The sequence below is a fragment of the Triticum aestivum genome, chromosome 1D (genome assembly GCF_018294505.1).
Source record: "Triticum aestivum cultivar Chinese Spring chromosome 1D, IWGSC CS RefSeq v2.1, whole genome shotgun sequence".
Lineage (NCBI taxonomy): Eukaryota > Viridiplantae > Streptophyta > Magnoliopsida > Poales > Poaceae > Triticum > Triticum aestivum.
In genome coordinates, this window is record NC_057796.1 from 227,053,265 (window position 1) to 227,073,934 (window position 20,670).

General features: G+C 42.7%; 1 protein-coding gene across 3 annotated transcripts; it reads left to right on the forward strand.

Annotated features, from left to right (window-relative positions):
* The first annotated feature begins 798 nt into the window (after positions 1 to 798).
* LOC123181134 (pseudouridine kinase) lies at positions 799 to 7,686 on the forward strand. Of its 3 annotated transcripts, none has more exons than XM_044593363.1 (9): positions 799 to 1,022; positions 1,124 to 1,240; positions 1,987 to 2,089; positions 2,212 to 2,259; positions 4,711 to 4,808; positions 4,912 to 5,026; positions 5,805 to 5,887; positions 6,411 to 6,972; positions 7,389 to 7,686. In XM_044593363.1, exons 1-9 carry the CDS (start codon positions 933 to 935, stop codon positions 7,436 to 7,438), a joined length of 1,266 nt encoding a protein of 421 aa, XP_044449298.1. In that variant the 5' UTR covers positions 799 to 932; the 3' UTR covers positions 7,439 to 7,686. The 3 variants fall into 3 exon arrangements, with proteins under 3 accessions (XP_044449298.1, XP_044449299.1, XP_044449297.1); XM_044593364.1 differs by having other exon boundaries at positions 5,808 to 5,887; XM_044593362.1 differs by lacking the exon at positions 7,389 to 7,686 and having other exon boundaries at positions 6,411 to 7,040.
* The last annotated feature ends 12,984 nt before the right edge of the window (positions 7,687 to 20,670 follow it).

Here is a 20,670-nt window from a genome sequence, read left to right on the forward strand (position 1 = left end):
GACGCTCGGCTCCTCATCCATCAAGCCGCCCCTCTTCCTCTTCCTCTCAACAACAGGAACATGGTCAACAACCTTCTCATGACCATCAAGGATGTTGGTCTCGGACTCGTGGGTATCTGGATACTCAGGCGTAGGCATAGGCGAACTGAGATGCTCGCTAGAGCCCATGGCATGCTTGCCGGTAGCCAACCGAGAATATCTACTGCATCTTCGAGTAGTTCTGGATGAAAGTGTTGAGGAACTTAGCGTCCTTGGGGTGGACCTAACGAAGAAACACAATGTTGTTAGTTGTGTTTGGCATGTTAGAGAAACTAAACAAGTTTAACCAGTGATATGTGAGCTAACTGTAGTGTGGCCTTGGTAGTGCTCTGTCTCCAACTGAAACATTAGGGTGTCGGAGAAGAGCAGGAAGACAAATCGTCGTCGCCTTCTACAACCGACCAGAGAAGATACTCTACTTACCTTCTCGTCGGTGAAGAATCCGAATTGGACAGAGAATTCGAAGGGGAGAGGGGGTTGGTGGCGGGGTTTTTGGCGATGAGCCGAAGGGGTAAATAAGATGACCGATTCGGCGGGAGGTGACCCAATTCCTCCTGCTGTGTTTTCGGGAACACGCGAGAGTTCGCATTGCTTGACGCCTTGTTCCTCCCGTGCATGCCGCGAGCTTGGTTAAGAGAAATTGGCTAATTCAGTCGTTATTAACGCGCCTAACTGAGATGTGCTGTTGTAAGATTTGTGTTATAGACCAAACAGTAAACGCACATTCAAACGAGCCAAATTTGCATTCGGTGGACGTGGTCGAGGCCTGAGGGGAATGGAGGCTACCAAACGCCCCACAGACGTACCTTTGCAATTTCATCGTCCAGCTATTCCCAATTCCCCGTTCACTCCCCACGGCCCGAAATTTCATCTCCACGCCTTCGGCCGTCACCATGACCGACGCCGCCGCCTCGTCTTCCCGCCGGAGGATGGAGGCCGTCCGCCGCCATCTCCTCCCTCGGCCGCCGCCCGTCCTTAGCCTGGTACGAGCTATCTCTTAGAGGCCCCAGCCTGCCATCCCACCAAGTCCCCTCCTAACTCACTCGTATCATGTCTTGCTTAATCGGTCCCATTTCGTGCTCAGAATCAGCTAAGCGCCCCGGAGGCAGGACAGATCCCGGTGATCATCGGCGGAATGGTGCTGGACATCCACGCGAAGCCGTCCGTGCCGCCACATCCTGGCACCACCGTTCCTGGGATGGTAAATCACCATCTTGCTTTAAAACACACTCCTCATTTCCACCAATTGATAGCTTGGATCACATGATATTTTGCTGGATTGAATGATGCGAGGTATAAGCGTGCGGTGCGACGTTTGGATCAGCCATGACCAGTAGCCTAATTCTGTCAAAGTGGGCTTTGCTAGGATATATCCCCTCACATATTCTTACTATGGGCTTGAGGATCCATCGCAAAAGTCTCTACTTTCACACTTTTAGTCTGGTCGTTGTGCCAACCGTAAACTTGGCAAACCTCAAGATTCCTCGTCTCACCAGGCAAAACAATTTTTGGTTTCGAAAAATATTTTGCCCCCACTGAAGACAATGCTTTTCCATTGATTTCTTAACCCGAGATTTTCAAATTAGAGTGATTTTATTAGCTAAAATTAACCCTTTTCTTGTGACCAACCGAACTGGTTGATTTCGTGATTTTTGGCCGAACTTCTGCCGATCATGAGAGGTATTGGCATCTGCAGATAATTTTACCCCAACTTAGTCCATAAAAACTACAAGTTCTGTCATATTTGATCTCTGATTAGTAAAATACTTCATCCTTGTTATTATGTATGTGTAATTATTTTGAACGCCTATCTATTTTGGTTGATATTATATGCATGTTATTCATCCTTAGGTCGAGGCATATAGCTTGCGAGCTTGCATTATTTCTGTCATATAAGAAGTAAAGTTTGAGTCGAATACCATTTGATGATGTATTTGAACTTCATAGGTTAAGTACATCGGTGGGGGAGTAGCTAGAAATATTGCTGAGTGCATGGCTAAGCTTGGGACTCAACCACTCATGATTAGTGTCATTGGAGATGATATGGCAGGTATAGCGTACTTATATTGACCTAGTTTTTCTAATAACTAAATGTACTCATGTCAGAGTACTCTTCCCTTTCCTGCCTTGAGTTAAAATTTGATCCAATACTTTTCGTTAATTCTGCTAAAGGGGATTTTCTATTGAAGTACTGGAGGTTAGCTGGACTATGTACAGATGGTAAGTGTGAAGTTATCTATCTTTCTGTACTGATCGTGATATCAACCATATATTTGTATGTTAAACCCAGTTGAAATATTTATTTTGTATGTTGCTAATATGTTGAATATTTTCCCTTTACAATTAGTTCCTGGTTCTCCACTGGCTTAATGTTGTTTGGCAATTTGCTCTGTGCTTATTTGTGATGCAATGGTACAGGCCTACAGTTTGGTACAACAAACCAAAATTAAAACTCTACCTGTAGTGGGACTAGAAAAGCACCCCCCCCCTCCCGCCCCACTGCGGTGATCAAATAGCTCACAACCACCCTATGCCAAATTCGGTGTTAGTCGTGTTGTAGGGTTGAGGTTATGGTCTAGAAGGGGGTGAATAGACCTTATAAAATCTACGTCCGATTTAAGCGATCAAGTTTAAAACTTCTCTACCAAGGTTGTCTTGGGGAGCCTACACAACAAGTCTACAACAAGATTAGAGTGTGGAAGCGAAAATTGCAAGTAACTAGGAGTAAGGGAAAAGATATTGCAAACACATCAAACACAACGATGGTTTCTTGAGGTTCAGATTGTTGATGCAATCCTTCTCCTCGTTGGTAAAGGTTCAAACACAAATTCCCAAGACACACAAAGGCCTTGGCAAGGTCGACCACTAAGGTCCCACGAAGCCTCTTGCCCACCTATGTTACCATCGCTTGATACTACGAAGGTCAAATCCTAACCGGGGTTGATCTTCACGGAGAAGGCAATCACTAGGCCTTCTACAAACTCTTGATTCCTTCACACCTTGAAGGCTATCAAGTGACTCCTAATCGTCTAGGAGGCGCACACCCTCCAAGAGTAACAAGCAAAGGACAGTCACTTGGATGAACTCAAAAGATCTTCAATCAACTCTGTCAAGAATCCATAGGGTCTCTCTCACTAAGAATCAAATGATGGAGCAAAGAGAGATGGAGCACTAAGGGGTCCAAGAGGTGGTGGAGTTCTGCCTTCAAACCCTCTGAAAAATCGCTCAAAAAATGCTTGCCCACTCAGTGGTGTGTGTGTGTGTGTGGGGGGGGGGGTCTATATCACTCCCTCCGGTTTTAACTACAAGGCCACTATCAAAAATGCAATTTGCATCTATACAATACCACTATCTCTTCCCGAGAAGAATTGATTAGATTTTTGCCTTGTATGATGGTGCTTACTAATGCAAACGTTGCATGCAGCCATTGAGAAAGAGGCACCACATGCACATGTTTAATTAGCCCAGAACACGAGAGGTTTTCCACACAGTTAGTCCTGCTATTTATTAGTTGGTTTTGTTTTCTGGTATCTGAAAAGTGAGATAATGGCCTTGTATACAAAAACGGAGGGAGTATAGGAAAAAGCAGAAATCTGACCGTTGCAATAGCTTACAACTTGCTCAGTAGTACCGAACAGAAAACCTGGCAGTACTGGACTCGTTCAAATTTGAACGGTCAGGCAGGAAAAATGACTTTACTTGGAGGTGCCTGGCACTCGGAAGTACTGGCTGTCGAGTAACCCTCTTGAAAATCCAAATACCCAGGGGTACCGAATGCAAAAGACACAGAGGTACTGGACAATGGAATAGTTCATTTCTGCATGAAGGATCAACTTGGTCAGAGGTAGGGAAGTGATAATTCTTGGAAGTGCCGGGGTCAATAGAGGAAGCCCTGGAATGGAATGGTGCAGAAACAGCCAAGTCTCAGCTTGGAGATGCCAGAAAGATTTGGCTTGGAAATACCGGACCTATACCGAAGCAAATGAGAGGTGCTCATAATTGCTAGACAAGGTTAAGTTCGGAGATACCAGAGCTAACAGAGACACACTTGGTAGGACAAAAGCTCAGTGGTACCGGAAAAAATTCTCGGTTGTCCTGGGAAACACTTAGAGAACTGGGTTTGCTCATCAGCATCACTCACAACTCACTAGCGGAGAAAGCTCCTTCGCGGCCACGCGTTGGAGCGCTCGATCGAGCATCACGCATTGGAAAGCTCCTTCCATGTACTGAGCATCCAAAATTATCCCCCCCCCCCCCCCCCCCCGCGAATTCTAGTGGGGCCCAGCGTGTCCTTCCATAAATCTATCCTCCTACTGAATTCAACGCGTGGTGCTGGTATCTTCTTCCATAGATCTCTCTCGGCCCCCTGAAATCAGCGGGTGGGGCCCGGTGCATCATTTAATTTTCTCTCACCCTGATTATGTGTAAAAGGAAACTTGACTTCTGAATTTAATTTTTAAGACAAGACCTTCAATTCTCTTGCAGCAACTTGAGGGCCTCAATTGTTCTTGTGATAATATGACATCTTCTTTATAGAAACATCTTTAATTTATTATTTCACTGTGAATGCTGTTCATGAATTGTCAAGGTTTTTTTTATTTTCCTTTTGCCCCTTTAAATGATCTTTAGTTACTTTTTATTAGTTAGCATTATCTCACAGCACTTAAGTAGGAATACTGCAGGTTCCTGATGTTACAACCCCAGTAGTATCAAATGTATTCGATGGGAATGGAGAATTATTTGCTGGTGTCGCGAGTGTGCAAGCAGTTGTAAGAATTATTCAACGAAATGTGTACTGTTTCCTTACATTGAACATTAGTGTTTGGCTGTTTGCTAATTACCACTATATTTGTCTCTGTTTTCTTGGGGCAGGAAACTTTTCTTACCCCTAGCTGGATATATCAGTTCTACCGCCGCATCTCCACTGCACCTCTACTAATGCTTGACGCCAATTTATCTCCTGAGTCACTTCAAGCCGCTTGCAAAAGTAAGTTGTTACATCTCTTTATTATCTTCTGGAGCCGATAACATTTAGTTTTTGTATGCATGTGTATGTTGGATACTGGATACAGTAAATTTTATTTACCATAACAAGTGCAGTTTTGAGACAAAGAATAATGGATACCAGTGGTAACCTAAGATTATCAGAAGTTTGCGGAGGATTTTTCAAACTAAATTTGCACTTATTCGATGTATTGAAGTTAACTGATATTTTCTTTCAAAATTCAAATTCGAAACCTAATTTGATAAATTCAGGGCCAAACGGGGTTGTCGGCAACTGAAATCTTGGTCTTTAGTACTTTCTCCATTTCAAATTACAGGCTGCATAGTTTCCAGCTGCATTTTTTTAAGCCACCAGAATGTTTTGGTTACTCATTCTGCCCTCTAATGCATTTCCCCCTCATGGTGTACCATGAAGTGACCCAACTTCCAATGAGCTTAAGTATCTCTCTCCATTGCATGCCTTCAAGTCTCTAAATGCCCGAGTTCTATTCCTGCATGCACTTTTACTTGAAAGGTGTCCTTTTTATCCTCCGGTCTAGTTACTTTAAATGCTTCTTAATCTGTGTGCTCAAACAAAATGCGCTCTGTAATCTAAAATGGAGGGAGTGTTTTCTTATATAAAGGCATTGTTGTTGCACTACATTACCTTTTAGTTTAACTTGAATGTCCCAATTATTACCGGTGTTATGTTTTTCTTATCATATTTTTTGGAGTAGGGTCAAAAGTTAGTGATAAACACTATATTGTGTTATTTGTTTCAGTAGCATATGAATCAGGGGTGCCTGTGTTATTTGAGCCTGTCTCGGTGGTAAAAAGTTCAAGAATCGCACCAATTGCGGAACATGTGAGTGCAAATGATTGAGTAAGCATTTTTTAGTATGTATATGGGAAGAATTACCCCCTTGGCTGATTCGAGAAAGCACCCCCTTGATTCCAAAACTGTTTACTTTGCACCCTCCAACCATTAGAACTAGTGCAGATCGGCATGACTGTTCAAATTTCATGGGTAAGAAATGTGTGTATAGATGAGTCTTCGAGGTAAACCACATATACCATTAGAGAGGAAGAGAGAGAGGGAGGGAGGGAGTATCGTTTTGAACCAGTAGGGGCACATGTAGAAAGCGGACGAAAAAAATCAGTGATGTGGCTGTCTACTCAGAAAAAAGTCAGTGATGTTGTTTCCAACGTGGCGACAGTCACTGATGTTTAACCAACCAAACCAAGTTTTGGTTTCGCACCAGTTTTGGTAGTTGGATGGTTTTGTAGTTGAAGTAGTTTTAGGGAGTCCGGGCAAGAGTTACGCGGTAAATGCACTTCTCTTCCCGTTATATTTGAAGTTTACTTATTGATTTTCTATGATGATTCAGATAACTTGCACTTCCCCGAATGAAATTGAGCTTATTGCCATGGCAAACGCACTGTCTACTCCAGGGAAGTACAACTTTGTCAAACTTGAGCAGTGCAACAACAAAGCGGAATCTGTAGATTATTTGTTTGAAATGCTCAGCCCAGCAATGTTTTTTCTTCTCGAAAAGGGCATCAAGCTTCTCCTGGTGACACTTGGCTCGAATGGTGTTTTCATATGTTGCAGAGAGCACGTCAACTTCATGAAGGATCAGAAAAGTTGTAAAGTGACACCTTTCTCAACTCGGCTACTTGAAAAATTGGAGGGATGTTCTCTATCCAGCATGCCTGTTAATTTGTCTAGAGAAGGTTCTTCCAGAACTCGTGTTTTCCATTTACCTGCAACATCTGCCTCAGTGGCCAGCCTCACAGGTGCGGGCGATTGTTTGGTTGGTGGGTTCCTTTCATCTCTATGTGGGGGATTGGATATTATGCAAAGTGTTGCAGTTGGGATTGCTGTAGCAAAGGCGTCCGTTGAATCTGAAGCTAATATACCTGCCAATTTTTCTGCTGCAAGCATCGCAGGTCTGTCACATGAATATTTATCAGCTTCACTGTTTTGTGGGATTAGTTATTGATTTGTTGATATTTCGTTGCATAAGTAACTACTCCCTCCGTTCCTAAATATAAGCATTTTTATAGATTCCAATACAGAGTACATATGGAGCAAAATGAGTGAATGTACATTCTAAAATACGTCTGTATACATCCGTATGTAGTCTATTGAAATCTTTAAAAAAGCTTATATTTAGAAACGGGGGGAGTAGGATATTTCTTGTGTCCAAACCCCCTGTAATGTCAAAAGTGTAAACATCCATTTAGAGCTTGAAATTCAACACCTGTCCTGTGTATTGCCTTTTTGGAGGATGCTTTATGCTCTCTGTTTTATCTTCTCTCCATTTTCGGTTGCAGCGAAACTAATTACCATTTCTTGTATGCAGATGAGGCAAGAAGGACGCTGCTATCAGCTAGACACATATGGTGCCAATAAATAAAGGACCACTGCAAACATTTTGGTGTTATTTTCATTCGAGTCTTTAGGAGAGAGAATTTGTCATGTCACAGTTCATTTTTCTTCTTCTGAATGGTTGGATGTGCCTTCGAGTGCATAGCAGCGCCATAAATGTGCCTGCCAAAATGATGTGTTGTAACTAATGATTATTTATTGAGCCTGTAGGTCAGGCGCCTGAAAATTGTTTCCAGTTTCTGTCAGTTTCTGTAACTAATGTATCTTTTCTCTTAGTTATTTCTCTGTTTGGAACGCCCCCCGCGTCGTCCGGACGGACGGCACGGGTGGCGCCCCCGATCTCCTCCACCGGCCGCCTCCTCTGTGCTTCTTCCCTTGCCGCCGCCGGATGACGCCGTCGGTCAAAGCCCACGGCCGATGGCGGCGGCGGGACATTGTCTTTCTTTTTCGAATCTTCCCTTCTAGCCCGACGGCGACGACTAACTGCCCAAGGCGCTCCTCACCGGCGACTGGTTGATTCGAGCAGTGTTCATGATGGTTAGCCACATCATCCCATGCCTTGTAAGATGGACTGCATCTCCTCCCGTCCGTGCGTGTGATTTGATTGCAGCGGAAAACGGATCTGAGGCGGACTGCATCGGCTCCATGTCCATGCGTGCTCCTGCTGGACGGCGAACCTTCCACCTCTTGCCACGGTGGCTCAATCATGGGCCTCTGGTGCTGAGGGTGCCTCCTTTACCTCGCTGGCTGGTGCACATTAGAGAGCATGTCCGCCATATGTGCTCACTACGGCGCACCGCTAGCCCAGTCAGCTCGGCAATGGGCATTGTCTTCACAGCGACGACGACGGTTGCCAAAAGGCTCGATCGTGGTTGTGACGCTTGGAGCGCGTGGGCGGTTGCTCTGTTGGCGGTTGCATGGATCCTGGATGGCATGTGGAGCTCGTGGACAAGATCAAGGCGCGATCCCGGCGTGGACAGCGGCGTCCGGTCACATTCTGGCGACGCGCGCGCCTCCAGCCGCGGTCGTCCATTGTGATGGAGGTGAGGGGCATGATGCCATCTGCGGATGCCTACAGATGTTCCTTGTCTGGTACCCTTGTGTGGCGTTTCCTGAGATCTTCGGCGCTGTGCACGGTTCACCGTGACGAGGTACAAGCGGCGGCGCCACCACATCGCACTATCCGCCTCGTCAGCAGGGATCTAACGGAGGTGGGGATGTCATTATGGAGCGAAGGCCAGAGGTTCTACGCACTCGCTCATATTGTGTGAAACTTCTTGGTAATGGCGGTGATGTATGAAGAAGACTGGATGGGCTAGATCGGAAGAAGTTTGCGTGTCGGACGATTGGAGCTTAGCAGCAGTAATCTCGGCGAGTGGGTGGCGACACTGACATACTTTATTCTTGGTGGTCTCAATTCCGGGGTGAAAGCCCTAGGTCTTGTACCTGGCAATGGCGGCCTCATAGTCGTTTCCTTGTTGAAGGCATTGTTTGGAGATTGGACCTTCTTCAGGGTGAAAACCCAGGATCTGACTAGGATGGTCGGACCGGACGATGATGGTGTTTGTGCACTATAACCTTCCTGAAGGCGTCGTTTTTGGAGAATCTTTTTCGGAGTCTAGGTGTTGCCACCATTGGTGGTGCTCTTGTTGTTGCGAGTCTCTCTTTGTTTTGACGAGGCTTTCGTTTTTTCCTTTTTTTCATTTTTTTGCTGTGTGCATCCATCATGTCTAGACTTGCTCTGTATATGATGTTGTTGCAGAGGCCAGGTGTAATTGATATCATCTTGATATTAATATATTCCCTTTATCAAAAAAAAACCATTGGATTGTTGTTCTTCTTCGTCCTCCCAATGCTGCACTGCTAGTCCCCCTCATGCTGCCCCCGTGCCTGAACTACTACCTCCGGTGGGTTTATAAGTCGGGCATAGTTTTTCAGGTCTTTGGTTTAGTGGGAAACATGTATTATATTTCATAAAAATATATCTTTAGATTCGTTGTCAAATGTAGTTTCTAACCACATAATGTCTTGTGGCATGTTATACATATTTCATTAATCAAATCAAAGACATAAAAACCCATGCCCGACTTATAAACCCAATAACCCAATCGGAGGGAGTAGTCAAGATTCTTCCTCCGGCAATCGGAGGGAGCAGTCAAGATTCTTCCTCCGGCTGCGAGCCACGTTGTCTTCGCCCTTGGGAGGTCCTGGCAATTTGTATGGTTTTAGAGTTTAGGAACGGACCGTATTTTATGATTGTTAATTTGAAATGTTACAACCTCCGTTAACAAATATATCATGTTTTGGATTTTTTTAGTATGAATTACATACGGACAGAAGTGAGTGAACAAACACACTAAAATGTCTCTATATGTATCCTATTAAAAAAAGTTAGAACATCTTATATTTGTGAGAGGAAGGAGTATGATGCAATGTTTGATCAGGATCTTCTGTGGGGTTCGATGGGCGCAGTTTTGAGAAACTTCCAAGGACGCATTTATAGGGAGTGGAAACTTGAAAATTGATATGTGCGTTGATGCTTCATGAGCACAAGCACAAGCACTAGCCATTAAATTTAGGCTCGAGTTTGTTGGAATTATATGTCCTGCAAATTCAAACCACTTGGAATTATTAATATTTGGAGTACCTCATTATGGAGTTAAATATGTATTTGCACATTGAATTACTTTATATGTTTAGCATGGAAGTAGTACTTGCTGGCGGTGGCGAATCTAGAAAAAATCGGAGGGGGGTTGGGCTACCCGGGTCACGCAAACATGTGTTGGGCTTGGCTAGCAAGTGAGTGGACTGGACCTTGAAACTAGTAGTAAAAACTAAATTTGTAGGGCTGGAGGGGGGGGGGGGGGCTCGAGCCTGTTAAAGCCCCCCTGCAGATTCACCACTGCTTGTTGGAACGTAAGTATAATGTGCCTAAGGAAGTTGGTTCATTATCCATGGGATACAATATACTGTGTACCGTATATTGGAAAGATTACATTTGACGGAGCTAGATCATATAGTTAGACTACATCCCTAATGTTGATCCACATAATTAGAGAAATTTGCACTCTGGCGCATTGCTCACAAGTGCCTGCTCTAGGGACTCGGCAGACAGAATCCGTTAACAGACAAATTGTAACAGGGTTGGTAGTTTGATGTGGACTCTATCCAAAAAAAGGTTTAAAAGACTACGAATCTTATCTATATAAGAGGTGGACTCTTTAGAAAGACGGTATAAGAAGGCCGAGAGATGCGAATTGTGAGCGTACCACACAAAAGCATATAGGAATAGGGGGTAGACCATAAACCGTAATTTTTTAACCATAAACCGTAATCTCGGAGATGCGAATTGTGATCCACGGGCATAGACATTTTGCTTGAAAGTCATGGATCTTCATATGAGATAGGCCATTTTGTGAAGTTTTTTTAGTTTGTCATATTGCAAGGTTATATATTTTTTCCAACAAACTAGTGCATATATAAGGGCTCCATGCAAAAGGATTTCAATTTTTGAGGTATTTTTTATTTTCTTTAATTTTCCAAATTATGGTCAAACTTGCAAGGATGACCATTCATACCAAGAGGTTGGTAATATTCACCTTTTTTGTGGCTATTACATACAATCCTAATGTGCAAGCTTGAAATTAGTTTCCCCAATATTTATGACCAAAATAGAGCACACTTGTAGTTCAAATTTGAATTACTTGATGTAAATCTCTAGCAATTCATTAAATAAATGAAATATAGCAAAAATACTCTAAAAGTATTGAAATTTTGGTAGTTGGAATCCCATGTGATCTACTTTGGGAGAAAATGGAAAGGGCACAATTTACAATCTTATTTCTGCTACTTCTTTCACAAAGAAATCACTTTAGGCACTTTGAAAATGGAAAAAAATTAGCCAAAGCTTGAAACTTCCTTTGGAATTACTGTTTAGAATGTTAAGACCCTTATTTGTGCCAAATATGGTCACGTTATCATGGACTATGCGATGATAATGCCCATGGGCATGGTCATTTTGCTTGAAAGCCATGGATCTTCGTATGAGATAGGTCAATTTGTGAAGTTCTTTTTAGTTTGTGATATCGCAATTTTATGATTTTCCCACAAAATAGTGCACATATAAGGGCTCCATGCAAAAGGATTTCAATTATTTAGTATTTTTCCATTTTCCTTAATTGTTGCCAAACTTACAAGGATGACCATTCATACATGGAGGTTGGGAATTTCACCTTTGTTTGTGGTCACTGCCTACAATCCTAATGTGCAAGTTTGAAATTATTTTTCCTAATTTATGACCAACTAGAGCACACTTATAGTTCAAATTTGAATTACATGATGTAAATCTGTAGAAATTCACTAAATCAATGAAATACAGAAAAACACTCTAAAACAGACTAGTGGGCATATAGGGGCTCCATGCAAAATGATTTCAAATTTTGAGGTTCTCTTTTCATTTTCTTTATTTTTTTTCCAAATTGTGGTCAAACTTGCAAGGATGACCATTCATACCAAGAGGTTGGGAATTTCACCTTTGTTTGTGGCCACTACCTACAATCCTAATGTGCAAGCTTGAAATTATTTCCCCCAATTTTTATGACCAAACTAGAGCACACTTGTAGTTCAAATTTGAATTACTTGATGTAAATCTCTACAAATTCTCAACTCAACGAAATATAGCAGAAACACTCTGAAAGTCTTGAAATTTTGGCAGCTGGAATACCATATGGTCTACTTTTGGTGAAAATTGAAAGAGCACAACTTACAATCTTATTTCTGCTACTTTTTCACAAAAAGGTCATTTTGGGCATTTGGAAAATGGGAAAAAAATTTGAGGACCCACTTGTTAGTTTGTGAAATATACACATCTAAATGCGCGTGAGCAGGACCGAACCTGGGTCCCCCAGGTGAATCTCGTTGGGATGGATCAGCTGGGTCGTACAGTGTGCTCGTGAGAGCGTGTGGATCTATTGGGACTCCCACTATCCTAGGCTTTCGGTGTATTATATAAACCAAGGCCAGTCTAGACGATAAACCATCAGATTCATTCACATACATTCTCACGGTAGATCACATGTACTTTGTACCCCATCCACAATCAATACAAGCAAAGTAGGACGTAGGGTGTTACCTCTTCGAGAGGGCCTGAATCTTGGTAAACACCGGTGTCCCTTGTGTCTTTCTTACCATCTAGCCAAGACTACTGATAACCCACAAGTATAGGGGATCAATTGTAGCTTTCTCGATAAGTAAGAGTGTCGAACCCAACGAGGAGCTATAGGTAGAACAAATATTCCCTCAAGTTCTATCGACCACCGATACAACTCTACGCACGCTTAACGCTCGCTTTACCTAGAACAAGTATGAAACTAGAAGCACTTTGTAGTTGTGGTAAGATAGGTTTGCAAGATAATAAAGAGGACATAAATAAAAATTGGGGGCTGTTTAGATAAAGAAACAATTACGTTAGTTTAACGAGTGTGGAAAAGTGGTGGTAGGAGTTGCGGAATTGCCCCTAAGCAATTGACTACGTTACTAGACCGATATCAAGTTTTATCTGGGAGAGGCCACTGCTAGCATGTCATCCCTTACTTGGAATTCTATGCACTTATGATTGGAACTATTAGCAAGCATTCGCAACTACTAACGTTCATTAAGGTAAAACCCAACCATAGCATTAAGATATATTGATCCCCCTTCAATCCCGTATGCATCAATTTCTATGCTAGGCTGAAGCCGCTATCACCCTTGCCCTCCAATACATAGTCATATCAACATACAACTAACCCTATGGTGTGATCCACACGCGCGCTCATATGATGGGCACCAAAGGATAGCACCATAACCACAAGCAAATTAAACCAATCATAGCAATTCACCAATTACCGATGGGACAACAAAAATCTACTCAGACATCATAGGATGACAACACATCATTGGATAATAATATGAAGCATAAAGCACTATGTTCAAGTAGAGGGTACAACGGGTTGCGGGAGAGTGGACCGCTGAATATAGATGGGGGAAGGTGATGGAGGTGTTCGTGAAGATGACGGAGTTGTTGGAGTAGATCGCCGTCAGACGATGATTGCCCCGACGACATTCCGACGCCACCGGGAGAGAGGGGGAGAGAGCCCCCCTCCTCCTGCTCCTCCTCCTTCTTCTTCTTCCTTGACCCCCCCTAGATGGGAGGAGGGTTTCCCCTCTGGTCCATGGCCTCCATGGCGGCGGAGGGGCGGGAGCCCCTCCGAGGTTGGATATCTCTCTCTCTCTCTCTCTCTCTCTCTCTCTCTCTCTCTCTCTCTCTCTCTCTCTCTATTTCCTTTTCTTTCTGCGTTCCCAGGTTCTGTCCTTTAACCGTTTCTTAAATTCCCGGAGATCCGTAACTCCGATTGGGCTGAAATTTTAACACGATTTTTATCTGGATATTAGCTTTCTTGCGGCCGAAGAAGGGGACCAACCACCTTACGGGGTGGCCACAAGCCTCCCAGGCGCGCCCAGGGTAGGGGGGCGCCCCCTAGGGCTTGTGGGCCCCTCATGCATCATCTCGCGTTGATTCTTTTCCCCAAAAATCACATATATTCCAAAAAAATCTCCGTAAGTTTTTATCATGTTTGGACTCCGTTTGATATGGATATTCTGTGCAAAAAACATGCAACAAGCAGGAACTGCACTCGACACTGGATCAATATGTTAGTCCCAAAATAATATAAAAAGTTGCCAAAAGTATATGAAAGTTGTAGAATATTGGCATGAAACAATCAAAAAATATAGATACGACGGAGACGTATCAACTACCAGATGAGGACCACCTACACGTGATCCATTGGATTTAGCTCCGATGTTGGTGGCCCATGCATGTCTCGATATGTAGTCGCCACAATTGGATGGGAATCTAGATCGGTTCCAGACGCGATCTACGCGCTGGAAGGGATCTTCATCTTCGGTGCTTACACCTTAGTCGCCTACTTGATTGGTCACTGATACGTCTCCAACGTATCTATAATTTATGAAGTATTCATGCCATCTTTACAACAATGTTATATGGTTTCGGTATGATTTGATTAGAACTAACCTGGACTAATGTTGTTTTCAGGAGAACTACCGTGGTGTCATTTTTTGAGCAGAAATAAAAGTTCTCGGAATGGGCTGAAAATTTACGGTGATTTATTATGGACCAAAAGAGACCCCCGAAGCACCGGAGTTGGGCCAGGAAGTGGACGAGGGAGCCACAAGCCTAGGGGGCGCACCCCCTGAGCTTGTGGGCCCCTGGCATGAGACTGACGCCAAAAATTCCTATAAATACCCCAAACATAAAAAAGAACAATAGACGAGAAGTTCCACTGCCGCAAGCCTCTGTATCCATGAAAACTCAATCGGGACCCCGTTCCGGCACCATGCCGGAGGGGGAAATCATCACCGGAGGCCATCTTCATCCTCCCGGTGGCCACCATGATGAGGAGGGAGTAGTTCGCCCTCGGGACTGAGGGTATGTACCAGTAGCTATGTGTTCTTGATTTGGCATGATCTTGATGTACCGCGAGCTTTGTTCATATATTTGGATCTTATGGTGTTCTTCCCTCTCTACCTTCTTTGATGAATTGAATCTTTTCCTTTGAGCTTTTGTTATGTCAGATTGAATCTTTTGGATGTGAGAGCACTTGATGTATGTCTTGCGATGGGATATTCGTGGTGAAATGGGATGTTCTACTGATTCACTTGATTTATGTTTAGGTTATCAAATTGCGGACTCCCGTGGTGACATTGGGGTAATCTATGCATAGGGGTTGATACGCGTTTTCATATTACTTTCTCCGATAGAAATCTTGGGGTACTCTTTGAAGTTCTTTGTGTTGGATTGAATATTATGAATTTGAAATTGTGTGATGCACATCGTATAATTAACCCACGAATACTTGTGGTGACATTGGAGTATCTAGGTGACATTAGGGTTGATTGATGCGTGTCATATGGTGTTATTTTATTATGAACTCTAGGGCTGTTTGTGACACTTATAGGAATAGCTCAAAAGATTGATCAGAAAAAATAACTTTGAGGTGGTTTCGTACCCTACAAACAATTTCATCTTGTGTTCTGCGGTAGGAACTTTGGAGTGATTCTTTGTTGCACGTTGAGGGATTGTTATATGATCCAATTATGTTATCGTTGTTGAGAGATTTTGCACTAGTGAAAGTATGAACCCTAGGCCTTGTTTTCAAGCATTGCAACACCGTTTGTGCTCACTTTTATCACTTGCTACCTCACTGTTTTTATATTTTCAGATTACAAAAACTTATATCTACTATCCATACTACACTAGTATCACCATCTCTTCGCCGAACTAGTGCACCTATACAATTTGCCATTGTATTGGGTGTGTTGTTGACACAAGAGATTTCTTCTATTTGGTTGCAGGGTTGTTTGAGAGAGACCATCTTCATCATACGCCTCCCACGGATTGATAAACCTTAGGTCATCCACTTCAGGGAAAATCGCTACTGTCCTACAAAACTCTGCGCTTGGAGGCCCAACACGAGTCTATAAGAAGAAAGGTTGCGTAGTAGACATCACTCGCCTCGGCTAGGTAGAGGACTACGCTCCATGTTGGATCTATCATGGGTCGATGGGCATATTCATCAACATCTACTTCGATCCCAACCAAGATCAAAGAAAGTTTGGTCCATGGAGCTCGGGGGCTCAATGTCAACATTGCCTCATGCGATCATGCAAAATTTCTTGACAACAGACCCATTTTCATTCTCACCACCTCCTTGAGCGTCGTTTCAATGATTCCTTCAGTGGAATTGTGAAGAATTGAGTCTACAATGACCCCGTAATATTTCACCACGACTCAATGTCGGAATCTCTGGGAATCACCGATATACTGAGGCACTGTTGGATCAGAGCAGAAGTTGCGCGAGTTCAGGCCGATGAGTCCAACACTCATCTCAGACATCTTTTGGAAGATCCAACTGTACATCTGCTCTGGAATTCTCATATCAACAACCCTTCAAAATTTGATCTCGATCCGACGGTGCTAACTCTAGGGGGGCCTAAGGAGTGCATCTATCTTGAGTCTGTTTTCTGCGAGAGAATAAATCTGCCCCGAGGGCCTATTGGACCACCCACATGTTGGGCCACGATCTACCTCCATGAGGGCACCCCTATCCCATATCCACAACAGTCGTGGTTTTCTCACGGCCAATGTCCTCATGAAAGGACTAAGTCTTGAGGCCATCGCAACTAGGTGGTTGCTTGGACAGGGTTGATTGGAACCGAGAGTCACAGATTTACCCAGGTTCAGCCCCTCATGGTGGAGGTAAAAGCCTACATCCAGCTTGATTATTATTGATTGTGGTGGTCTCGATTACAAGGGCGATATTTCACTACCTCTGTCTCGAGAGCTATCAAAACATCTATCTCAAGACTTATCAAAACATTTGTCTCGAGACCTATCAAAACATCTGTCTCGAGACTTGTCTGTCTAAAAACTCTCCCTTCTGATGACCCAGAGACTCCCTTTATATAATAGCTCAGTCCCTGGGGTTACAAGAGATTCCGAGTTATACCAGCAGTTGAAGTCCTACTCTAAGTCCTCTAAGTATTTTGTGCCTTCCAAGTTGGGGGTCTCCCTCTTGTATTTGGACTCCTTATGGACGGAACTTCACACTAGGTCTAGATCCTGTAGCAGGCCGGGTCCTAAGCAGGTCGGGTCATGACTGTAGCATGCGGGGTCATGACCTTAGAGCCAACTTGTCTCGAGAGACTTATCTTCAGGCCGACTTAACTCCAAAGCTGACTTAACTCCAGAGCTGACTTATCTCTAGAGCTGACTTAACTCCAGAGATGACTTAACTCCAGAAATGACTTATCCTCAGAGCCAGGTCTAGCCACAGGTAACTCTCCAGACACAACTAGAGGTAGCTGCAACTGAATTATTACAACGTTTTTAAACTGAAACCGGCAACAATCGGATAGGCAATCAAACAGGAGGGAAGAAAGAGATAACACATAAAGTAGTGCACAAAGCTAGCCACTAGAAGAGCTGCCTATCATATAACCAATCCAAGCTATCATAAGGAGCTCCCCTTGGTGATGATCTAATAGTGAGAGACACTTAAGTAGGAGTGAAGCTTGACATTGCCGCAAAGCACCTTCCATTGACGCACAAAAGAGCCTATCATTTTGAAACATCTCCAACGTATCTTCTTTTCCAAACACTTTTGCTCTTGTTTTGGACTCTAATTTCCATGATTTGAATGAAACTAACCCGGACTGACGCTGTTTTCAGTAGAACTACCTTGGAGTTATTTGTGTGCAGAAATAGAAGTTCTCATAATTGGACGAAACTTTATGAAGTTTTTTACGAAGTTTTTTATGGAATATATGAAAAATACTAGTGCAAATATCTACCAGAGGGGGACCACCAGCAGCCCACAAGGCAGGGGGCGCGCCCACCCCCTAGGGCATGCCATGCTGCCTTGTGGGTCCCACGAGCGGCCATCTCACCTAATTCCAAGACCACATATACCATCTTACTGAGAAAATAATTAAGAGAGAAAGAATCATTGCGTTTTACGATACAGAGCCGCCGCCACCTCCTGGTCTTCATCGAGAGGCCTGGTCTGGAGTCCATTCGGGGCTCCGGGGAGAGGGATTCATCATCGTCGTCATCACCAACCCTTCTCTATCAAAAATCTCATGATGCTCACCATCATAGTGAGTAATTCCTTTGTAGGCATCTTGGAGGTAGATGGAGATGGATGAAATTTCTTATGTAATTGAGTCAATTTGTTAGGGCTTGATCCCTAGTATTCACTATGTTCTAAGATTGATGTTGCTATGACTTTGCTATGCTTAATGCTGGTCACTAGGAATCGAGTGCCATGATTTCAGATCTGAACCTATTATGTCTTCATGAATATATTTGAGTTCTTGATCCTATCTGCAAGTTATATGCACCTGTTATTGTTCTGAACCGTAGATCCAAAGGTGACAATAATCGGGACACTCTTTGGGAATGACTGTAATTTGAGGAGTTCATGTATTCACTATGTGATAATGCTTTGTTCCTGTTCTCTATTAAAAGGAGTGCCTTAATTACCCTTAGTTGCGATTAGGACCCCGCTGCCATGGGAGGGTTGGACAAAAGATGTGATGCAAGTTCTTACTGCAAGTATGGATGACTATATACAGAAAACGTGCCTACATATGATTGATGAATTGGAGCTATTGTGCATCGCTCTAGGTTGTGGTTGTTACATACTAAATTTGATCCAAATATCCATCATCACTCCATGCCTATGCTTTTGTAATATTGTCTTTGCTCAAGTTGCTACTAATGGTGCTATTCCAATTGGTACAAACTGCTATTACTACCACTGTTACCATTAGTACTATTACTACCGCTATCATTGCTATCATATTACTATACTGCTAATAAATTGCTACAAGGAAGTGACTTATCGGGTGTGGTTGAATTGACAACTCAAATGCTAAGGCTTATAAGTATTCTTTGGCTCCCCTTGTGTCCAATCAATAAATTTGGGTGAAATACTACCCTCGAAGGCTGTTGGGATCCCCTATACTTGTGGGTCATCACATGCATAGATAACACTTCAGACTTCTACAAGACTAGACCTGAAAGCAAATTCATTTCGCATCAACCATAAGCTCCACAAAGTAGCAGATGTAATCAAGTTGATAACAACAACATTCTTCCTCCTCTTACAAAAAATAACAAGGTCATCAAATCAATTAGAAATATGTATATCCAGGATTCCCACAATAGTCTCCCAGGTTTTGATAGCTACAATATATTCAAAAAACAAATGTTGAATGCATTCCAATTCACTACATAATACATATGTAGGATTAACCACATGGCATCTCTTAGCTAAGTTGGCTCTAGTCATACTTGCATTGTTATATATAAGCCACAAAAAGACATGAATATTTGGAGGAGTTTCAAGATTTCAAATGCAGTCTCGAAGATCATGATTGATTCCCCAAAATTGATCATCTTATAAAATGATTTAACTGAATAAATACTAGATGACTAAAGTAACCAAATAGGAGCATCATCCTTAGATGTAAAAGCAACTCTCTTAATGCAATCAGTCAGGTCAAACCATCTGGAAATTAATTGCGCATCCACACATCTTCTAAAGGTAAGTTTCAGCTCAGCCCCATCCCAAACATGGCTAACAGTATCATCATGTTGTTGGCAAATCGAAAGTAGGTCCCCAAAAAATAGTTTTAACCGAACAATCACGATACCAAATGTCATTCCAAAAGGCAATCTTATGACCATTCCCAAGATTCCAACAACAGAAAACTTTGGCAGTAGACAATGCTCAAGTCACACCTTTCCAAAGAGGAGAACAAACCCCAGTTTTAGACCAAAGCAGGTTTGGATTTGTATTATTATATTTAAAATCGACCTGGGTTTTCTTGTCATTAGGGCGACATCAAAATATCTTTTTCCCTAGGAAGCAAGCATAGCCATATTAAAATCCCATTGATTAGGAACCGCAAGCCCACCGAAATCCTTCTTCCTCGACACAAGCCCCCAATTAGCAAAATGATATTAGTGATCATCACCTAAATTACCCCAGAAAAATTGTGCCATTTGAGAAGTAATTTATTTAATCGCCCATTTAGCGAATTTAATCATAGACATGAGGTGAGTAGGGATGTCGGCAATGCATGTAGTAAGCAATATGAGTTTACCCCTATAAGAAAGGTTTTTACCAAGCCAACCAGAAATATTTTTTATGATCCTATGAATAATATGTTGGGCATATTTCCTCTTTAACTTTTTGTATTGCATAGCAACACCTAAATATTTACAGGGCAAAGCCTCAATCTGATAACAGAAGATTTGTGCATAATCATTGGCAACATCATCTTCCAGGATATGGAGATCACTTTTACGAAAATTAATTTTCATACCGGAAATATTTTAAAACAAGACAAAATCTTTTTTTATTTCTGGCCTACTCAATAGAGGCTTGGAGGAATAGGATAGTGTCATCAACATATTGCAAACTAATCACACTCCCAGGTATGAGGTGTCGGAGTAGACTAGTAATTAAATCATGATTAGCAGCTTTGATCATCATAGTACAAAATGTATCAGCAACCAAACTGAAAAGCGGAGGAGAAAGAGGATCCCCTTGTTTGAAACCTTTACCTCCAACAAAATAAGGTCCATTAATATCATTAATTGTCACACAAAAATAACTTTGAAAGAG

Bases quoted from the DNA above. Each gene is read 5' to 3' on its own strand.
- LOC123181134 (XM_044593362.1), top strand. From the start codon at position 933: ATGACCGACGCCGCCGCCTCGTCTTCCCGCCGGAGGATGGAGGCCGTC. The intron at 2,090-2,211 runs GTATAGCGTACT...ATTCTGCTAAAG, and splicing joins CATTGGAGATGATATGGCAG to GGGATTTTCTATTGAAGTAC. The intron at 2,260-4,710 runs GTAAGTGTGAAG...GCACTTAAGTAG, and splicing joins AGCTGGACTATGTACAGATG to GAATACTGCAGGTTCCTGAT.